This window comes from Heterodontus francisci, chromosome 2, assembly GCF_036365525.1.
Source record: "Heterodontus francisci isolate sHetFra1 chromosome 2, sHetFra1.hap1, whole genome shotgun sequence".
Lineage (NCBI taxonomy): Eukaryota > Metazoa > Chordata > Chondrichthyes > Heterodontiformes > Heterodontidae > Heterodontus > Heterodontus francisci.
The window spans coordinates 41365702-41386329 of NC_090372.1; the positions used below are offsets into that span (position 1 = coordinate 41365702).

General features: G+C 41.9%; 2 protein-coding genes across 7 annotated transcripts in view; both read left to right on the forward strand.

Moving 5' to 3' along the window:
* The window catches only part of rbfa (ribosome binding factor A), a 41453-nt gene extending 35251 nt beyond the window's left edge, over positions 1-6202 (forward strand). For 2 of the 3 annotated variants that reach the window (XM_068057346.1, XM_068057361.1), the window contains 2 exons: positions 3426-3931; positions 5608-6202. The gene's annotated coding sequence lies outside the window, so the exon portion shown is untranslated. Of the gene's footprint in view, positions 1-3158; positions 3373-3425; positions 3932-5607 lie in introns of those variants that run through there. The other variant, XM_068057351.1, reaches the window with a different exon arrangement.
* LOC137383943 (nuclear transport factor 2-like) lies at positions 1868-20426 on the forward strand. 4 transcript variants are annotated; one of them, XM_068057399.1, is made up of 5 exons: positions 1868-2013; positions 7098-7225; positions 11230-11301; positions 14900-14998; positions 19818-20426. In XM_068057399.1, the coding sequence occupies exons 2-5, from the start codon at positions 7127-7129 to the stop codon at positions 19929-19931; spliced, it is 384 nt and encodes a 127-aa protein (XP_067913500.1). In that variant the 5' UTR covers positions 1868-2013; positions 7098-7126; the 3' UTR covers positions 19932-20426. The 4 variants fall into 4 exon arrangements, with proteins under 4 accessions (XP_067913500.1, XP_067913493.1, XP_067913485.1 ...); XM_068057392.1 differs by having other exon boundaries at positions 1869-2018; XM_068057375.1 differs by lacking the exon at positions 1868-2013 and adding an exon at positions 2583-2601.
* Positions 20427-20628: the final 202 nt, after the last annotated feature.

Genomic DNA, 20628 nt, shown 5'->3' on the forward strand with positions numbered 1-20628 from the left:
GTCTAGTCCTGTTAGAATTTTATAGGTTTCTATGAAATCCCTCTCCTAAACTCGAGTGAATATAGAACTAGTTGACCCAATCTCTCCTCATACATCAATCCTGCCATCCCAGTAATCAGCCTAGTAAATCTTCTGCCATGCATTTGCCCACTCACCCAACTTGTCCAAATCACATTGGAGCCTCCTTGCATCCTCCTCACAGCTCGCATTCCCCCCAGCTTTGTGTCATCTGCAAACTTGGAAATGTTACATTTAGTTCCCTCACCCAAGTCATTAATATATATTGTGACTGGCTGGGGCCCAAGCACTGATCCCTGCAGTACCCCACTAGTCACTGCCTTCCATCTTGAAAAAGACCCAATATTCCTAATCTCTGTTTCCTGTCTGTCAACCAATTCTCAATCCATGCCAGTATATTGCCCCCAATCACATGCGCATTAATTTTGCACACTAGCCTCTTATGTGGGACCTTATCAAAAGCCTTCTGAAAATCCAAATACGCCACATCCGCTGGTTCTTCCTTATCTATTCTACTAGTTACATCCTCAAAAAACTCCAGTAGATTTGCTAAGCATGATTTTCCCTTTCGTAAACCCATGCTGACTTTGTCCAATCCCATTTATGCTTTCCAGGTGTTCTGCTATCACATCCTTTATAATAGACTCTAGCATTTTCCCCACTACTGATGTAAGGCTAACTGGTCTGTAATTCTCTGATTTTTCTCTCCCTCCTTTTTTAAATAGTAGGGTAACAATGCCACCCTCCAATCTGTAGGAACTGCTCCAGAGTCTGCAGAATTTTGGAAGATGACTACCAATGCATCCACTATTTCCAAGGCCACTTCCTGTAGTACTCTGGGATATAGATTATCAGGCCCTGGGGATTTGTCAGCCTTTAACCCTATTAATTTCCCTAGCACTTTTTTTTTACTAGTGACTTCTTTCCCCTACTATTCCTCATCTCCACCCAAACCAATTCTACATCCTGAATCAAGGTCATCTCTAACTATTGCACCAATGCCATCCTTGATTAACAGTGCTATCCCACCACCTTTACCTAGCTTTCTATTCTTCTTGAATGTCATATACTCAATATCCAGGACCCAATCCTGGTCATCCTGCAGCCACGTCTCCGTATGGCTATCAGATCATATTTATTTACTTCAATGTGCGCTATCAATTCATCTACTTTGCTACGTGCATTCAGTTACAGAGCCTTTACTTTTGTGTTTTTGTTATCTTTGTAACATCTAGTCTTGACTGTTGGTGTGTTTTTATGTTTTTTCACTCTGATCCTCCCTGCCATTCTCTGACCTTCATTTCCCATGTTGCTATTCTGCTCTCCTACCTTGACTCTACCTCTTGATTTGCTACATCTACCCAGGCTTAATTTCCCCCACCACAACCACATCCTGACATTGAGTACATACTCATTATCCCTACTGTCAGTTTCCTACCTCCTAAAATGCCAATCCTCCAGGATTTTCCTGGACTTTCCAGGAATTAAAGATTAATCTTCTGGAAAGCACTGCAAATTACAATGGAATTAAAATATTGGCTTTTTTCTTTGATTTGAACATTCCTTTATTCAATATAAAAATCCTGGAGATGGAAAAAAGGTAGTATAACTGGGCTGGACGGTTCGATCCAAGAACACGTCCAGCCAAAATTGGCAGTCCAAAGTTAGCATCACTTTGGATAGATGAGTTAAGATAGTGCCTTGCTCGTCCATAATTAATTTAGAATTTGCAAAAAGTTTAAAACAAACTACAAAGGTGACTGCCCATGATATTGAGCAAAGCAGACGGCTTTCCAACACCCGTTACTAGAATGCCCCAATCCAGTTGCTGGATGAGCCCCGGGCACTGGGCGGAGCTTGCCCCGGGGCGCTGGCGGCAATCTACAGTGTAGCGCGCCTTATGAAAGGTGCCGGCTCTGGAACGTGTGCTGAGTTTGAGGTTCCATAGTCAGAAGGCACAGGATTGAACAACTCTGTCTGGTTCCCAGCTCCTCGGTAAAGTGAGTGTCCGCTGGCAAAACTTTTTGTCTTGTGATTGGTGTCTGCATAACTCTTTTTTCGCCCTCCACCCATCTTCAGTTTCCTTCGAGGCCTTGTTTGAAATTGCAGTGCAATATTTTATATGCCGATTGTGGCGACTTTTCAGTAAAGCTGCCTTGTCTTTCTGCGTGGCGCGGAGTTTGGATGAAAACGATCAATTGAAAAGCTTTCAATCACAATGGTCCATGCGTTCAGTTTGTTTCAGACGTGTTATATCCACAAAGCTCAGTGTTCCCCCACCTTTTAGGGCAGATCTTTTGCAAGGGGGGGGGGGTATTTTATTTTTCGGTTATCCGCTATTTTAATTGGAAGTCTTTTGATATCCGTTTAGAGAATATGAACGTACTCTTAAGTAACCATGTTGCATATTTGCAAGCTTAAAGTGAAATGAATCGCGGTTTAAAGATTGCTGAGCTAAACCTCGTGGGTATTCATTGGCTTCCGGACAAATGCTGTAAGGAAATTGCTGGCAATTTGCACCTCATGGTTAATAGTAGGTGCTTGTCCTTTGCTGGTGTTCATTGCGCCACTAAATGGCGCGAGGTATGCAACTAACTTTTATTGCATTACTGTTCTTAGTAATTCATATCTGTTTCTAACAAACTATTTGAAAGTTAACCTTTTTAGAAGTATACTTTGTAAGCATATATTTAATGCTGAAAATATCTAGACTATCTCGCAAGTCGTGTAATTTTTGTACGCCCTGGTTGGTCTTTTCCTCCTGCCCTTTGCTGGTTTCGAATTAAGTGTGAAATTGAAATCTTGTATTTCTGATCAAGATGCATGTTCCTTTTCAAGAAATGCAATGTATTCCTGAGATTCTGCATCGTTTTGTGGCAGGATCTGGGAGGTTTACCTGCAATTGGTTCCTAATTCAACTGTCCTCAAATTGAGAAATAATTTGTATTCATATTAGTGCTTTTCACAACCTTAGGATGTTCCAAAAATGCCTCGGTCTTTTTTCCCCAAAAATATACTTTATTTGTAAAAGATTAAGTTGATTATCTCTGTGTGCGTCCCTGGAAACATCCAGCACAGATTCCTGTGTTACGGAGTTGCTCGGGATGAACCTCAGCAAAAACCACTGCATCTCTTTCCAGACCCCCTTTGTGAAAGTGCATTCCAGAAGGAGGTGGGCGACGGTCTCTTCCCCACCACAGCTACCTTGAGGGCAGCGTGCAGAGGCTGTGGCGATCTAGGCATACAGAGAGACTCTGTGCGTGCAGAAAGGACCTTTCTCATCACCAGCCAAGCTACATCTTAGTACTTGTTTTGAAAGTTGGTAAAGTGGCTTATTGCCAAAAATTAGTTTGACAATTTGCTTGGGGAAGCATACGACACGATCTGCCATCTCCTTTTTCCTACAGTCTCGAGGACACTATGTGTGGACCAGTGCTTCATGGACTTGCAGTCAAACGAGTTTTACTGCACAAACTTTTCCACGATGGACAGGTGGCGCAGCACGATCCAACTGAATGGAGCGTTCTGCGGAAATGTGGCCAGAACCATCCTTTGCAACACCTGGGACAGAAAGAACCTCAGCACATAGTGACACTTGGCGTTTGGTAACGAGGGTCTACGCACAGCTTAATACAGCCGCACATAAAGATTGCCTTCAGGATCAGGGTGACATTGGATATTGGATCAGGGTGGACATTCCAGTTTCCTGGTCCCAACCGCCGCCTCTTCACTATGGATGTCCAATCGCTCTACACCTCCATCCCCCACCAGGATGGTTTGAGGGCTCTCCGCTTCTTCCTGGAACAGAGGCCCAACCAGTCCCCATCCACCACCACCCTCCTCTGCCTGGCTGAACTTGTTCTCACATTGAACAACTTCTCCTTCAACTCCACGCACTTCCTTCAAGTAAAAGGTGTCGCTATGGGTACCCGCATGGGTCCTAGTTATGCCTGTCTTTTTGTGGGATATGTCGAGCATTCTTTGTTCCAGTCCTACTCAGGCCCCCTCCCCCAACTCTTTTTCCGGTACATTGATGACTGCATCGGTGCCGTTTCCTGCTCCCGCCCCGAACTCGAAAACTTTATCAACTTTGCTTCCAATTTCCACCCTTCTCTCACCTTTACATGGTCCATCTCTGACACTTCCCTTCCCTTCCTCGACTTCTCTGTCTCCATCTCTGGGGATAGGTTGTCTACCAATATCCATTATAAGCCCACTGACTCCCACAGCTACCTCGACTACACTTCTTCACACCCTACCTCCTGTAAGGACTCCATTCCATTCTCCCAGTTTCTCCGTCTCCGACGCATCTGCTCTGATGATGCTACCTTTCATGACGGTGCTTCTGATATGACCTTTTTCCTCAACCGAGGATTTCCCCCCACTGTGGTTGACAGGGCCCTCAACCGTGTCCGACCCATTCCCCGCACCTCTACCCTCACCCCTTCCCCTCCCTCCCAGAACCATGACAGGGTTCCCCTTGTCCTCACTTTTCATCCCACCAGCCTCCATATCCAAAGGATCATCCTCCGCCATTTTCGCCACCTCCAGCGTGATGCCACTACCACTCGCATCTTCCCCTCCCTTCCCCTGTCAGCATTCCGAAGGGATCGTTCCCTCCGCGACACCCTGGTCCACTCCTCCATTACCCCCACCACCTCGTCCCCGTCCCAGGGCACCTTCCCTTGCAATCGCAGGAGGTGTAATACCTGCCCATTTACCTCCTCTCTCCTCACTATCCCAGGCCCCAAACACTCCTTTCAGGTGAAGCAGCGATTTACTTGTACTTCTTTCAATGTAGTATACTGTATTCGCTGCTCACAGTGTGGTCTCCTCTACATTGGGGAGACCAAGCGCAGACTGGGTGACCGCTTTGCGGAACATCTCCGCTCAGTCCGCAAGCAGGACCCTGAGCTTCCGGTTGCTTGCCATTTCAACACTCCCCCCTGCTCTCATGCTCACATCTCTGTCCTGGGATTGCTGCAGTGTTCCAGTGAACATCAACGCAAGCTCGAGGAACAGCATCTCATCTACCGATTAGGCACACTACAGCCTGCCGGACTGAACATTGAGTTCAATAATTTCAGAGCATGACAGCCCCCCACTTTACTTTCATTTTTAATTATTTTTTCTTCCTTTTTTTTTGCATTCCTTTTTACATTTTTTGCATTTATTTCATTTCATCTTAGTTTGTTCAGTTTGCTTACCCACTGTTTTTTTCAGGTTGTTTTTCTTCAGGTTTGCACTTGCTGATGTTCTATATTCAGTATATTCACACCTAATCTGTACTAATGCTTTGTCTTTCAAAACACCATTAACATATTGTTTGCCTTTGCTCTGTGACCTTTTGGTCAGCTATGTGGCCTGGTCCAATCTGCACCTTCTCCTTTGTTATCTCTTGCCCAACCCCCACCTCACTTGTTTATAATCTGTGACTTTTCTAATATTTGTCAGTTCCGAAGAAGGGTCACTGACCCGAAACGTTAACTCTGCTTCTCTTTCCACAGATGCTGCCAGACCTGCTGAGTGAATCCAGCATTTCTTGTTTTTGTGACATTGGATACTCTTTTTTTTCTCCCATTTATCTAGTGTTCACCGTGTCCCTGTGGGCACAGTCCATCTTCAATCTCCAGATAAAGTGGAAGATGGCTCTGGTGACCACCATGGCACAGGATCGGGGTATGGGCCAGACCCGCCCCATGTAGGGTAACACCAAGAGTGCTTTGCATCCGTGACCAGGTTCTTAATTGCAATAGAGAGGAAGTGTTGCTCCCACATGCCTAGTTTCTATTTCACCTTGGCTTTGTGCTCCTTTCAGTTTTTGGTGTACAAATGAGCTCCTCCAAATCATATCCCCAGCACCTTCAGGTAGTCATAGTCATTTACAGCACAGAAGGTGGCAATTTGGCCCCTTGAGTCTATGCTGGCTCACCACTGAGCTATCCATTTAGTCCCGGCTGATCTATCAGTGAAGGGGTCAAAGGATTGGTCAGCCCAGTTCCCAAAGAACATGGCCTCGCTCTTCCTGTGATTTTACTTTGGCTCCTGAGCCCAGTTTGAACAGATCGCAGACGCTCATCAGTCTGTATACCAACAGTAGATTTGAGCAGAAAATGCCGACGTCTTCCATGTACAGGGAGGCTTTCTCTCTCCTTGAATTATATTCAGAATAACATACTGGTTGCAGGCTGCACTTGGTCGGTCAGAGTTGAAATTCTTATTAGATTAGACCTGGAATTTGTTTTTTGGCTGGTCCCTTTGTCTGCTGCCACAGTAATTATGGTGCAAGGACAGGACCAGCTTATTGAACAGACCAAGAAACTCAACAGAAGGCCGCGGAGCTATGACATTGGGGAGGCAGGTATGATGGTGGGTGCCGGATGCAGGAAAGGTTTCCTGCAATAAGTAAAAATACATGGGCTTGCCGCTGTAAACCGCAAGTGCAAAGTACTTTCCTGTTGCCAGCAGCAGCCTGGGAAATCAATCTTCCATTCCTGGAGACTCCTGGTGATCTAAAAGGATTGGAAACGCTAGTGGATCTACGCAGTGGGATGGATGTCTGATAATCCATTATACGCTCAGTTGAGTTTCTGACCTAAGCGTCATTACTGGAAATTACCAGTGTGGAGGTTGACAGAAGTAGTCTTATTTCACCTGCAATTGCTTGTGGTTGGATTCAGAGCATAATTGGCAATGTCTGAGGACACAACTTGTGGCTTTTATGAACTATGGATAGAATGTTTATGGCACAGAAGGAGACCAATCAGACTGAGTCTGCATAGCTCTCGAAGCTAGTTCCTCTTCACTGCCCCATTCCCATAACCCTGTAAATTTATCTTTAGGTGATTGTCCAATTTGATTTTGAAAACCACAGTTGAATCTGACTTCACCACACTCCCAGGCAGTGCATTCCAGATCCTAACCACTTGCTAGTTCAGGAGAATAAAGGGGTACAATAACTTAAACGCAAACACTCTTGAATAGAAAATATTGTATCGCCAGCAGCTTCTTAACTATAGTATTCTGGTGAAGTTAGTTGATGTTGAAAATAATAATTTCACTAACATCTCTTTTGACAGAACGAAATCATTTGCTGTTGGGCATCAGAATGGCTGAACACCCATTGTGGGAGCAGATTGGTAGAGGTTTTGTGCAGCACTATTACCAACAGTTTGATGTAGACCGAACACAGCTTGGGACTCTCTATGTAAGTTTGTGCAGTTTTGCATTTGATGCTTATGTTGAGCAGTTGCATTTCTGCTTCTCCTGTGTTTAAGATAAAAGACATAGTGGGTTCTGCTTTAGTGGGCTCTCAGTATCACAGCACTTGAGAAGTTTGCCATCTGGTGAGCAGGAGTGGTATTTTAAAACCGTATAATATGATTAAGTACTTCTGACAAGGGAACCATGTAATGGGAAAAGGAGACTGCTATTTGCTGAACCAGGCTTGAAATGTATTGTTACAGAAAGACTTCACTTGTCTAGTGCCACCTCTGTACAAATTCGAGCTGGGCTCCCAGCAATTGGGTGGACTTTGAGAGACCCGGAATCATAAACTTTTGGTACGGAAGGAAATCATTTGGCCCACTTTGTCAGTGCTAGCTTCCCCACTGCTGATGCACTAATCCTTTTCCTTGTACTCTTGAGTATTTTTCTTTGTGTGTGCGTACAATTTCTGCTTTTTAAATGATTTGAGTGACAATCGAAGTCAAGGCAGTCTATATCCTAATAAAAAGTAAGGGGGAAAAAAACTAGATGCTGGAAATCAGAACAGAATTTAGGGAGGATATAGGGGAGATGAGAGGGAAACTAGAGCAAATGAATTATGAGAAGAGGAGCAGTGGCATTAGTAGAAGCAATGGCAGACTTGGGACGAGAGGAATGTGTAGTAGATGCATTTGGAATTTTACTGTAAGTTTTTAGTTAATAAGGAAGCTTTAGCAGAGTAACAGTAAGAATGAGAATTTCATACTAACTGGAAACTTCACAGTAAATGTACCTCTTGTGTGCCACTTCTTCTTTGGCTGTTGCACCTCCTGCTGGCTCTTCCACAGTTACATTTGCAGCACTGGATATATGTTGGATACCTTTTGTGTAACCCCCCTAAGTTCATGTCCCCCAATGTGGAAGTAAGCTTTCACTATTTACAATCCAGCCCACTAATAATTTTGAAACTCTTCTATTTAATTCCTTCTACTTTCTGCTTTTGTTTTTTTTTCTTTTAAACAATCTATCCATATCACTTTAATACACTAAGTATGTAGACAATAAAGGGGAAGATGACAAAAAGGAATACAAAGAGGGTGGGGGGGGTGGAAAAGTTAAATTAAGAAAGCAAAGGGGAGCTATGAAATTAAATTATTGAGGAATATAAAAATAGAAAATATTTTACAGACACACAACCAAAAAATCAGGATGGGAATAGGGCCACGAAGAGTTGCGCAAAATAAACTCTCAGGTAATCACATCAAAATGGCAGCTATTGACCAGTTACTTCTGCATTTACCAGGAGACTGACAAGGTGGACATGACTTTAGAAAAACAGATCAAAATAGATATTGAAACATTTTAGAGAAGAGAAGATAATTGATAAACTAATCAATTTTAGAAGATGGATAGCATCTGCGCATAGTAGAAGTTGTTAGAGGAGAGATAGTAGAAGCATTATTTCACATATCTAAACATTTATTAGAAAAGGGAATAATGCCAGAGGACTGGCGGACAACTAATGTGATCCTTATACTTAAGGGAGATGGATAAAGTCCAGGGAGCTATAGATCAGTTAACCTAAGGGTGGTAGGAAAGGTGATGAATCCTTATTCAAAGATGTATTAAAAATATTTAAACTGAAAATATCAGCATAGATTTCAAAGGAGAGGGTCATTCTTGACTAACCTTATTGAATACTTTGCCGAAGTAACAGAGTAGATGTAATCCATTTGGATTTTCAAACGGCCTTTGATAAGGTATCGCATTGTAGACTCACGATTTCAGGTCAAAGCGTGTGGAGTCTGAGTATAGGCAGCAGAATGGATAGCAAGCTGGCGCTGGCTACAAGACAGAAAGTAGGGGTTAAAGGTAGCTACTCAGACTAAAAAAGGTGGGAATAGTATTTCACAGGGATCGGTTGTTCATAATTTGCATTCATGACTAGGACTAGAATCGGAAGTGCAGTTTCAAAATTTATGGACAGTACCAAATTGGGAGCCATGGTTAATACAAAGGAAGTATGAGACAAAATACAGAAGGTCATTAATAAACTTGCAGAGTGGGTGTGTAATTGGCAAATTAATTTCAGTATTGATTAGTGAGGTGGTGCCTTTTGGTAGGAAAAGGAGAAGGCCGCATATTTTGGATAATGAGTCTGAATGGGGTAGAGGAGCAAAAGGATCTCTGAGTGCAAATACACAAATCACGAAAAGTAGCGATGCAGGCCTTTTTTTAAAAAGCAAACCAAACACTGCGGTTCACTTCTAGAGGGATAGAATTGAAAAGCAGAGTTGTGTTAAACTTGTATAGAACCTTGGCTGGACCATGAGTCCTGTGCACTGTTCTGGTCTCCATATTATTAAAAAAAAAAGAGACTTTGGAAAAAGCGCAAAAAAGATTCACCAGGATGATACCCCAACTAAGAGGATATACTTATCAGGAAAGGTTGAACAAATTGGGCTCTTTTCTCTTCAAAATCGTGGCATTGCTGGCCTGGGAACCAAAGTAGGCCAGTGAGCACAGGGGTGGTCAGTGAATGTGTCTTGATGCAGATTAGGATATAGGCACCAAAGTTTTGGATGAGCTCAAATTTATGCAAGGTGGAAGATGGGAGGCTGCCAGAAGTGTTGGAATAGTCAAGTGTAGAGATAACAAAGGCATGGATGAGAGTTTTAACAGCATGTGAGCTGAGTTAGGAGCAGAGTTAGGTGGTGATATGGAAATGGATGTAGGCAGTCTTGATGATGGCATGAATATGTAGTCAGAAACTCAGTCAGATACAACACCAAAGTTGTCAATGGTCTAATACCTGGGAGAGGGATGGAGTTGATGGCTAGGGAACAAAGTCTGTGTGGAGGGGGCTGAAGATGATGGCTTTGGTTGTCCGAATATTTATTGGAGAAAATTTCTGCTCATCCAGTACTGGATGTCGAACAAGCGGTCTGATAATTTAGAGACGGTGGAGGGGTCGAAAGAGGTTGTAGTGAGGTAGAGCTGATTATCATCAGGGTACTTGTGGAACCTGACATGTTTTTGTTTGTCACCCAGTGGATAGCATGTAGATGAGAAATGGGAGAGGGGGCAAGTATAAGTCCTTGGGGGACTCCAGAGTTGATGAGATGGACACTAACAAATACAATAGGGAATTCAGGAGAAACTTCTTAACTAGACACAGGTAAGAATGTGCTATCGCACCATGTGGTTGAGACAAGCAGCATAAATGCATTTAAGGAGAAGCTAGATAAGCACATGACAAAGAAAGGAATAGAAAGATATGTTGATGAGATTAGATAAGATAGAGGGTTGGACGGAGGCTCATGTGGGGCAGAGACCTGTTGAGCTGAATGGTCTGCTTCTGTGCTGTAAAATTCTATATGATGCCATGAATGCTGATCTTCATAAAAAGTATCTTGCATGTCACTGGAAGTCCAAATATATACTACAATCCTTTTACCTAAACACTTGGTGATTCCCCAAAGGATTTGATCAAATTAGATTCAGCATGACCTAACCCTTAAATCTATGCTGATCGTCCCTGATTTATTTTTTTTATTCGTTCATGGGATGTGGGCATCGCTGGCGAGGCCGGCATTAATTGCCCTTGAACTGAGAGGCTTGCTACGCCATCTTTGAGGGCATTTAAAAGTCAACCACATTGCTGTGGATCAGGAGTCATCTGTAGGCCAGACCAGGTAAGGACATTACCTGTACTTTTTTTCAGTGCTTAGTAATGTCTCTTTGTTAGGATCCCTGACAGCTTTTCTACAACTGACTGAAGCTAACTGGTCTAATTACCTGGTTTAGCCCTTTTCCCTTTGAGCGCATATTTGGAGTAAGGCATGTGTTTCTTTCTCTCTCAATTTTGAGGTAGAGCTGATTACAGATTCTGAAGGGACAAAAAACTAGTACCATTACAAAGATGTGAAATGCATGAAGATTTTGTCAGAAGATTGTAACTCTTCATAAAGTGTAATTAATTTTAAAACTTTTTTTCACTTCTAGAGTGACTGTTCCTGCTTAACATGGGAAGGACAACCTTTCCAAGGAAAAGCTGCAATAATGGAGAAAATAGCTGTATGTATATCATACTTGTATCGTGTCTGTCTTGTATTAACACACATTGTGATTACCAGAATAATGTGGATGGGTGTAACTGGCATTCACAATGTGGTATCTAGCCATATGCTGTCCAATGTCTTGGTTTAAACGCGTCACATGTTTTCCACCATTTTAATTTCTATTCATATTCCCCCTTGGATTCTGTAGGTGCCTTATTCCTGCTTTGTTGCAATGTTGTAGATGCCCAGCTAGCTTAGGGTGTTAATTCAACTGACATATGATCATACTATGTTTGCTGAGAATGATTAATTCTAGTATCCATACTTTCCACTAGCAGTTGGTTGTGTTGAAGCTGTTTGTTCCATTCCAAGTATGGAAACAACAATCTTCAAGCCAAATCCCAAATGAACTTATTTTCATCTAGATATTTTATAGTAAATTCCTGTTTGTAGTTAAGATGGACTAATATTACTGATGATCTTAACATGTCCTGTGCCATAGACTTGAGCGCATAGTCTAAGTTGGCACAAATGCAGTAATGAGGGAGTGCCGCTCTGTTGAAGGTGCCATCTTTTGGGTGAGACATTTAAACCACGTCCCCGTCTGCACACTCGGATGGATGTCAAAGGTCCCACAGCACAATTGAAAAACGGGAGTTCTCAGTGTCCAGGCCAACGTTTATCCCTCAAAACATCACTTTAAAAAAATAAATAAATAAATAAATTCTGGTCATGCCTGCTTATATGTTGCTTCGCTATGATGCATAGCCTCTACCTACAGAAATTGAGTGCTAAGACTGCATATCTCAATGAGAAGTGTCTAATAAAAACATAAGAATTCTTCCAAAAAGTCTGGCCTCTGCCACCTGGAATTTAAAATGTGACTTGTTTTCTCAGGAATGGATTCATATCATTGCTGTTCAGGAGATCGATGGAATGCTTGCTGCCTATGTTTTTGAGGTTGCAGTATCGTTGAATGGTCTATGGTACCAGAGAAAAACTGTGCCTGTAACGTGCCTCAGATTGTTGACCATGACTTACTGTCTGGTATTTGAAGTCGCTGTATTCAGCTAATCTTGTTAGGTCTAGATCCATTATTTTTAAGCGTGGATGAATCTGGCAAACCATGTAACCATGTTCTTCAGAAGCTGCAAATTGCTGATTTCTAGAGGATCGTTGATTGTAGGTACATCACTGGATAGCCGTACAGAAAGATTTCCAAACTGTCCTTTGCTGCCTTTTGAGTGATTGGAATATTTCTGGCCTGGAGCTTCAAGGGTGATGCAAACCCCTTTTAACATTAGTCTCTGCTGTTTTTCGAAGGTTCACCAATTTCATGGCCTTGGTATTAATTTCAGAATGGTATGGCAATTATTCACATACTTATGAATAGCTTGCTATGTCCTTGGAGAAACTTTGGACTGCTGACCAGCCAAAAGTGGCACTACTTTGCTTTCATGGGTAGATGTTGGCCCCATAATAAGTGGCTGTGCTGTGTTCCGTATTGTCATGCCAAAACCTTTTGTGGTCAGCAATATCCTTTTTGTGATTTAAGTCTCCGTATTCATCTCCGTGACTACTGATGAGATGAACACCATGATGTGGCCAGATGGTTTTCTTGCCTCTGTTCACAGCCCTAAAATAAAAAAGGGTTGAAGCTGGAGACCTAGTCACTTAACCATTCCTCAAAAATAATTGAAGGATGGAAAGGTGCTTTGCCAAACCAGTGTGCTGATTAAGGTCTACTTGAAGCTTCAGGGAAATCCGGTAGATTGTGAGGGAGATAATGTGGGATCAGCAGAATGTTTTAATTCACGAGGGTGTGCAATTATATAAATTCTCAATAGACTTTTTGTGGACTGACTTCCTTCATCATTCCATAATTGAGGCCTCTTTTCAAAAGGCATATTATATGATCACAGTAACACCCTAAATTACAACACAGAAGCGTGTTATAGCAGTTTGATGTCAACTCGGGGCCATAGTAGAGATTTGCCTGCATTGAAGTTGGGCAAGGTGACGGAGTTTGCTACATAGATGGAAAGTATTAATGAACTAACTTGCTGGGAGTGAGTGGACTGCATTTTGTCACCTGGCAAATTTTAGAATAGGAGAAAGGAAAAAAAAAAATTATATACTGCATTTCATGACCACAAGACATCCCACAGTGCTTCATAGCTCATGAGGTACTTTTTGTTGTAATGTTGCAAAACAAGGCAGCCAGTTTGTCCCACAGACAGCAATGAGCCAAGTAACCAGATTATCAGTTTCAGTGGGGGAGGTTTTTGAGGAGCGAACATTTGCCAGGACACCAAGAGAACTCCCATGCTTCCCTTTGAACAGTGCCACCTGATTTTATATCCATCTGAAAGCAGATGGGACATCAGTTTAACTTCTCACTAAAGGACAGCACCTCCAACTGTGTGGCACTCCCTCACTGAAATGCCAGCCTAGATTATGTACTAATTTGAACTCATGACTGAACTTTTGACTGAGGTGAGTGCTACCTCTGAGTCCAGGCAGGCATAGATATTGTAGTCAATTCCGATATACATCCTCTGGTGATGGGGTTGGGATAATGACTGTGGAGAACCAACAATTTGATTTTGGAGCTGCCTTTCTGAGGAGGTAATCGAATTCTGTTTGTATCACATGTGACTTTATCCCACTAATAAAAGGTATCCTTTTGAGCTCAAACACTCATAATTCATATTTTTATAACATGAATATCAGGTGCATTAACTTCTGAAAGTGCAATAAAAAAGGCTGGAATTTGTTCCCAAATGATTTTGTTGAATGGTACCAGATGGGGAAATTTAACATGCATGCTTAGTTTTTTTTATATAAGATTTTGGCCAAGTGCTTTATATAACTCTCGGAGGTGGGAGCAATGGGAACACGTGACAATTTTTTTTAAAAATCAGTATATATTCCAGCTCCAGGGCTTATGTAAGGAATTCTTATCCATTGCACTGGTCTGTCTTGTCACCTGCCCTATTCAAAATCTTTTGTCAATGATTTGTTGGGTGATACCGATAAACAGTCTCCATGTCTGTTTGAGACATTTCAGGAAGAATTAGAGAATTTTCCTAGAAATGTTGTGGTGTTGGCAGATTCAATCTGGGATCTATGTGTGCTATTTTCCATGTTGAGCAAGGCTTATCCATGGGCGATTCCATGTGTTGGTGCTCCCAGGGGCTGCATCCCTGTGATTTTCTCAGTGTGCATTTCCTGCAACGCCACTCCTCCCTGGATGTGCTGGATTGTAGGGCAACCCAGTGTTGTATAAATTAAAGCATACTGGTTAAAGTGTGTTTGCTGATACCAAGAAACTACATAAGCCTAACTATATGACTGGAATACAGCAACTACTTTTCACTGGCAAGCAGACACTTCAGTTCAAGTCAGTCGCAAGATATTTATGGCCTGAGTCTTGGGAGTGTATATTGTTTGAGAATTTCAATGTAGCTACTTTTTTCAAGTTTTGGGAACTTGTCGCATCTTAATTTTTGCATTGGCTTTCCAATTGTTAATGGGTTTGGTCATTGATAACAGTTTGGACTGAATGTGAAGCATAAAGTAAAACTTTATTTGTCACTTCTTTTAAACTCTAGAGCCTACCATTCCAGAAAATTCAGCATAGTATAACTGCAGAGGACCATCAACCAGCACCAGACAGCTGTGTTCTTAGTATGGTGGTAGGACAGCTAAAGGTGAGTGGGAGAATTTGCTTGGGAAGTGTGGGTTTCTTTACATTGGTGTGGCTCAATTCAGTAACTTGACAGACACAATGGTGGTGAACAATTAAACAACTAACTAGAGGAGGTGGTTCCACAAATATCCCCATCCTCAATGATGGGGGAGCCCAGCACATCAGTGCAAAAGATAAGGCTGAGCATTTGCAACAATCTTCAGCCAGTAGTGCTAAGTGGATGATCCATCTTGGCCGCCTCCTGAAGTCCCCAGCATCACAGATGCCAGATTTCAGCCAATTCGATTCACTCCGTGTAATATCATGAAACGACTGAAGACCTGTGCTCCAGAACTTGCCGCGCTCCAAGCCAAGCTGTTCGCGTACAGCTATAACACTGGCATCTGCCCGGCAATATGGAAAATTGCCCAGGTATGTCCTGTACACACAAAGCAGGACAAGTCCAACCTGGTCAATTACCGCCCCATCAGTCTACTCTCAATCAGGGAAGTGATTGAAGGTGTCGTCAACAGTGCTATCAAGTGGCACTTGCTTAACAATAACCTGCTCAGTTTGAGTTCTGCCCGGGCCACGCAGCTCCTGACCTCATTACAGTCTTGCTTCAAACATGGACAAAAGAGCTGAACTCAAGAGATGAGGTGAGTGACTGCCCTTGACACCAAAGCAGCATTTGGCCGAGTATGTCATCAACCAGCCCAAGTAAAACTGAGGTCAATGGGAATCGGGGAAAACTCTCTGCTGGTTGGAGTCATACCTAGCACAAAAAAAGATGATTGTGGTTGTTGGAGGTCAATCATCTCAGCTCCAGGACATCACTGCAGGAGTTCCTCAGGGTAGTGTCCTAGGCCTAACCATCTTCAGCTGCTTCATCAATGACCTCCTCTCCATCATAAGGTCAGAAGTGGGGATGTTCACTGATGATTACACAATGTTCAGCACCATTCGCGACGACTCAAATACTGAAGCAGTCCGTGTAGAAATGCAGCAAGACCTGGACAATATCCAGACTTGGGCTGATAAGTGGCAAGTAACATTCGCGCCACACAAGTGCCAGGCAATGACCATCTCCAACAAAAGAATCTAACCATCTCCCCATGACATTCACTGGCATTACAATCGCTGAATCCCCCACTATCAACATCCTGTGGGTTACCATTGACCAGAAACTGAACTGGAGTAGTCCTATAAATGCCATAGCTATAAGAGCAGGTCAGAGGCTAGAAATCCTGCGGTGAATAAGTTCCCCTCCTGACTCCCCGAAGCCTGTCCACCATTTACAAGGCACAAGTCGAGAGTGTGATGGAATACTCTCCACTTGCCTGGATGGGTGCAGCTCCAACAACATTCAAGAAGCTCGACACCATTCAGGACAAAGCAGTTCGCTTGATTGGCACCCCATCTACAAGCATTCACTCCCTCCACCGCCAACACACAGTGGCAGCAGTGTGTATCATCTACAAGTTGTACTGCAGCAATGCACCAAAGCTCCTTAGACAGCACCTTCCAAACCCGCGACCTTGACCACCTAGAAGGACATGGGCAGCAGATACATTGGAGCACCACCACCTTCAAGTTCCCCTCCAAGCCACACACCATTGTGACTTTGAACTATATTGCTGTTCGTCCACTGTCGCTGGGTCAAAATCCTGGAACTCCCTTCCTAACAGCACTGTGGGTGTACCTACCCCACATGGACTGCAGCAGTTCAAGAAGGCAGCTCACCACCACCTTCTCAAGGGCAATTGGGGATGGGCAATAAATGCTGGTCTAGCCAGTGACGCCCACATCCCAGGAACAAATAAAACAAAAACCTTGTGTTCAAAAGCAAAAATGGGTGTTTGCTCATTCTTCCAATTTTAATCAGTTAAAACACAGTCCTTTTTGTATTTTCCTTTAAGGCACTAGTCCATTTATTGTCAAAAATGAGTGAAATTAGAAATTGCATTTTTTTTAAACTGTTAAAGGGCACATGAATTGCAGTAGGCTTTTGACCCCTGCAGGCCTGTTCTTCCGTTCAATTAGATCATGGCTGATTTGTACTTTTACCCACCTCTTATTCCTTAATCCTTAGTGTCCTAACAAAAATCTATCAAATTCAGTTTTGAAATTTTCAATTTCCACAACTTTTTAGGGGAGAGTTTCCCGATTTTTCCACTCGCCTTTCTGTGAAGTCCTTCTTGACTTGGCTCCTGAACAACCTGGTTCTAATTAATGTTCTGCCCCCTCGTTCTGGACTTTTTTTTTCCCTCTTCAACCCCCCTGCCCCACCAGAGGAAATATGGTAGATTGAAATAAAATTGAAATAATATCAAATATTCAGTCAACTTAAGCACCTCAATTAGATCATCCTTAATCTTCTAGAGGAAATACAAACCTAGCCTTTGTAACTTGTCATCATATTCTAGCTCTAGTATCATTCTGGTGAATATACAGTGCAACCCCTCCCAGGTCAATAAATCTTGTTGCTTTTAAAGGCATGCTTAACAAGCTTACAAAAAAGTGGTGTGGCAGCTTCCCACTGTGGGAAATTAAAATGCCAGTTAGGAATTGGTTTAGCAGCTGAGTTCAACGTGGCTTTTGCAGAAACTCTGGTTCAATGCTACCTTTGATGCAAGACTGCTGATCGACAGCCCAGACTCCTCCAGAGGCTAAGTAACATCCCACTAGCTACTATTGAGCTTTTAAGCTATTATTGCACTACTCTTGCTGGCAATGTAGTCAACTGAGGAACAGTCAATGAGTGGTAAATGTTAAAGTCCTGATGCACTGCTCAACCATAAAATTCAGTTATCTCTCGGGAAATATAAAGCGTCAAAGCTTGGATCTTTAAATAGTTATAAGTACAAAGCTGGCCAGAAATAACCAAGAAATTTAAAAATAATTTAACAATTAAATTTTTTAACAAATTGTAATTTATCTTTTTTATTTCTGACTTCAAAACCTGAGGTTACTTACACAAAAGTAGATGCTATTCCATGAATCTTGTCATTGAATCAGACTGTACATATTTGTTGATGTACCTTAATTTCCCACTCTATATGGAGCTGGATTAATGGTCTTGGCTTTTTTATTTTGGCTTGATTTTAAATGGCTGTTAAACCATGAGCAACATGAAATAAGTATTGTTCATGTATCTGTATATATCCTGTCTTCTGTCAGTGAGCCTAAATACAACATAAGGACCAAGCTTACTCAGCATAAAAGTGAAGGAATCAAGTCTCACTCCACAGATTTGAGCACAAAATCCAGGCTGACACTCCAGTACAGTACTGAGGGAGTGCAGCACTGTTGGGGATCTCGTCTTTTGGATGAATCAAAGATCCCATGGTACTATTTTGAAGAAGAGCAGGGGAGTTATCCCCAGTGTTCCAGTCAACATTTATCCCTCAATCAACACCACTTAAAGAATTATATGGTCATCACATGTTGTTTTGTGGAGCTTGCTTTGCACAAATTGGCTGCTATGTTTCCTACATTACAATGATGACTACACTTCAAAGGTTACTTCATTATCTGTAAAGTGCTTGGCAACTTTGAGGTTTTTAACATTGCAGTATAAATGCAAGTCTTTATTGGCTGCAGTCAGTGGTCAGACTTATGCACGTGTTTTTAAAAGTAGAAAAGGGCCTCCAAAGTAACCTTTCTCCCAATCAATCCAGTTTATTGCACTTTTTTTATACAATCTATTCTTGACACACTTTGTGTGCCGAAAAGTCTAATTATTACTTAATTTGAAGTAGCAACTTTTGAATTAAGAGTAGACAGCAAGCTGTTTTTAAGTGTTTTAATAATTGTTATCTTGGGTAGGTTCTTCAAACTTCTTCCTCCTTTTGATTTTACTCTTGACTAGATACAATTAACTAAAGCATTGGAGATGCACGCTCCCAGGTTTATGAGCAGAGCACACACTTAAGACTGATAAGCATTTAAATTTGATTCTTGTAATGGAATGTATGAAACATGCAATTTACCCAAAATAGTATGTTTAAAGATTTCCTCCTGACATCCATGTTTCTGCTAAAAATCTAAATATTTTGAAAGGCTTATTTCCAGAATATAAGTTTCACATGGCAATTACAGAGGGGAGAAAGCATCTAGAATACCTGATTTGTGCTAATTTTGTGAAGTCAGTTTATAGCGATGGTAACTTGCACATGTTGCTTTTGATAGTGTCCCAGGTTTGAATCCAGTCCAGGTTGATTTTGGGTTGGTCTTGTTGCCTTTTGCCTACTAATAAAATGAGTAAGTGATAGGTTAACAAGCTGTCACTGTCCTCTGAAAATGGAAAGTTTTGCATTTAATGTAGAGTACTTTCATTTCCATACTACTCAGGAAATGTAAATTAACACTTTTAAACATTGCTGTATCATTTGCTGCAGTCTCTTCTGTACAGCTGCCATAAAAGAAAAAGTTGTATTTATACAGTATTGTATTTCATGGCCTCCGAGCATCCCAAAGTGCTTTACAACCTTTTAAGTGACAATTGAAGGAGAGCTGTTGGACACATGGGGGAGAGTTCTCCTACTCTTCAAATAGTGCCATGGGATCTTCTATGTCCACCTGAGAGGGCAAATGGAGCTTCAGCTCAACGTCTCATCTAAAAGACAGGATCCCACAACAGTGCAGCACTAAGTATCAGCTTGGATTTGATGCTCAAATCTGGAGTAGGACTTGAACCTACAGCTGTCTGACTCTGAGGGAAGCTACAGCTAAATACATTTTTTAAAAAAATTAAGTGCTGTACAGACTGAGTAAATAGTTAACTCTTTTTGTTCCAGTATACAATCTTGACTGATTCAAATCTTTTGTCTCTCCCATAGGTGGATGATGACCCTGTGATGGGTTTTCATCAGTTATTCCTTTTGAAAAATGATAATGACAAGTGGATCTGCACAAATGACATGTTCAGATTGGCTCTACATAACTTTTGCTAGGTCTGCTTCATAACCCTGGCTGTACTTTAATCAGCCACTGGTTTTTAGTCTGAAATTGTAGTGAGGCAGTGTGTTCACAAAGGCACTGTTGTGGTATGGGACCAACGTAATAAACTGAATTGCTTAATGAAAATGATGGCAATATTTGCCTATTAGATTTTCAATCTGTTCAGCATTTCAAAGGTCAGTTGCAAGATCACAGTGTTTATTCAACGAGTGACTAAAAATACTAACTCTTATGGTTACCTGTAAATGGTTTCCTTAAGTGTCTTTTTGTTCTTGAAATATGAGCATCAATTGAAAACTTCTAACAGGACCTTTTTAGTCATGAAGGGTATTTTACAAAATGGTCACTGATCAATTCAGAAGCTTCATCATACATACTTGTCAGGCTCTTGGAACTTAATTTTTTCTGATTACTGTAAAATGTTCACAGAAGATATGTACGTGTTTTCAGTGAGAGATTTGGAATAAAAGCAACATTAGTAAATGCTTCTACTGGGATCTGTAAATTATTTAAACTAGTGTTACGACGAGGTGAGAAAGAAGTCTAGGGTTCCCTTTCAGCCTTCACCTGGTCTTGCTGTAACAGGGTTTTATTTTTTACACTGTTTTTAGCTCCCCTTGTGAATCATTATTCACCGCTTTCTAATTATAAGGTAAAGAAACTAGCTCAAACAAGCTTTCTTAGGTTTAA

What these genes read in the sequence shown, in the direction of transcription:
- LOC137383943 (XM_068057375.1), top strand. An exon ending in CAATAATGGAGAAAATAGCT is followed by an intron (nt 11,302 to 14,899) that starts GTATGTATATCA and finishes TTTAAACTCTAG; the next exon opens with AGCCTACCATTCCAGAAAAT. An exon ending in TGGTGGTAGGACAGCTAAAG is followed by an intron (nt 14,999 to 19,817) that starts GTGAGTGGGAGA and finishes TCTCTCCCATAG; the next exon opens with GTGGATGATGACCCTGTGAT.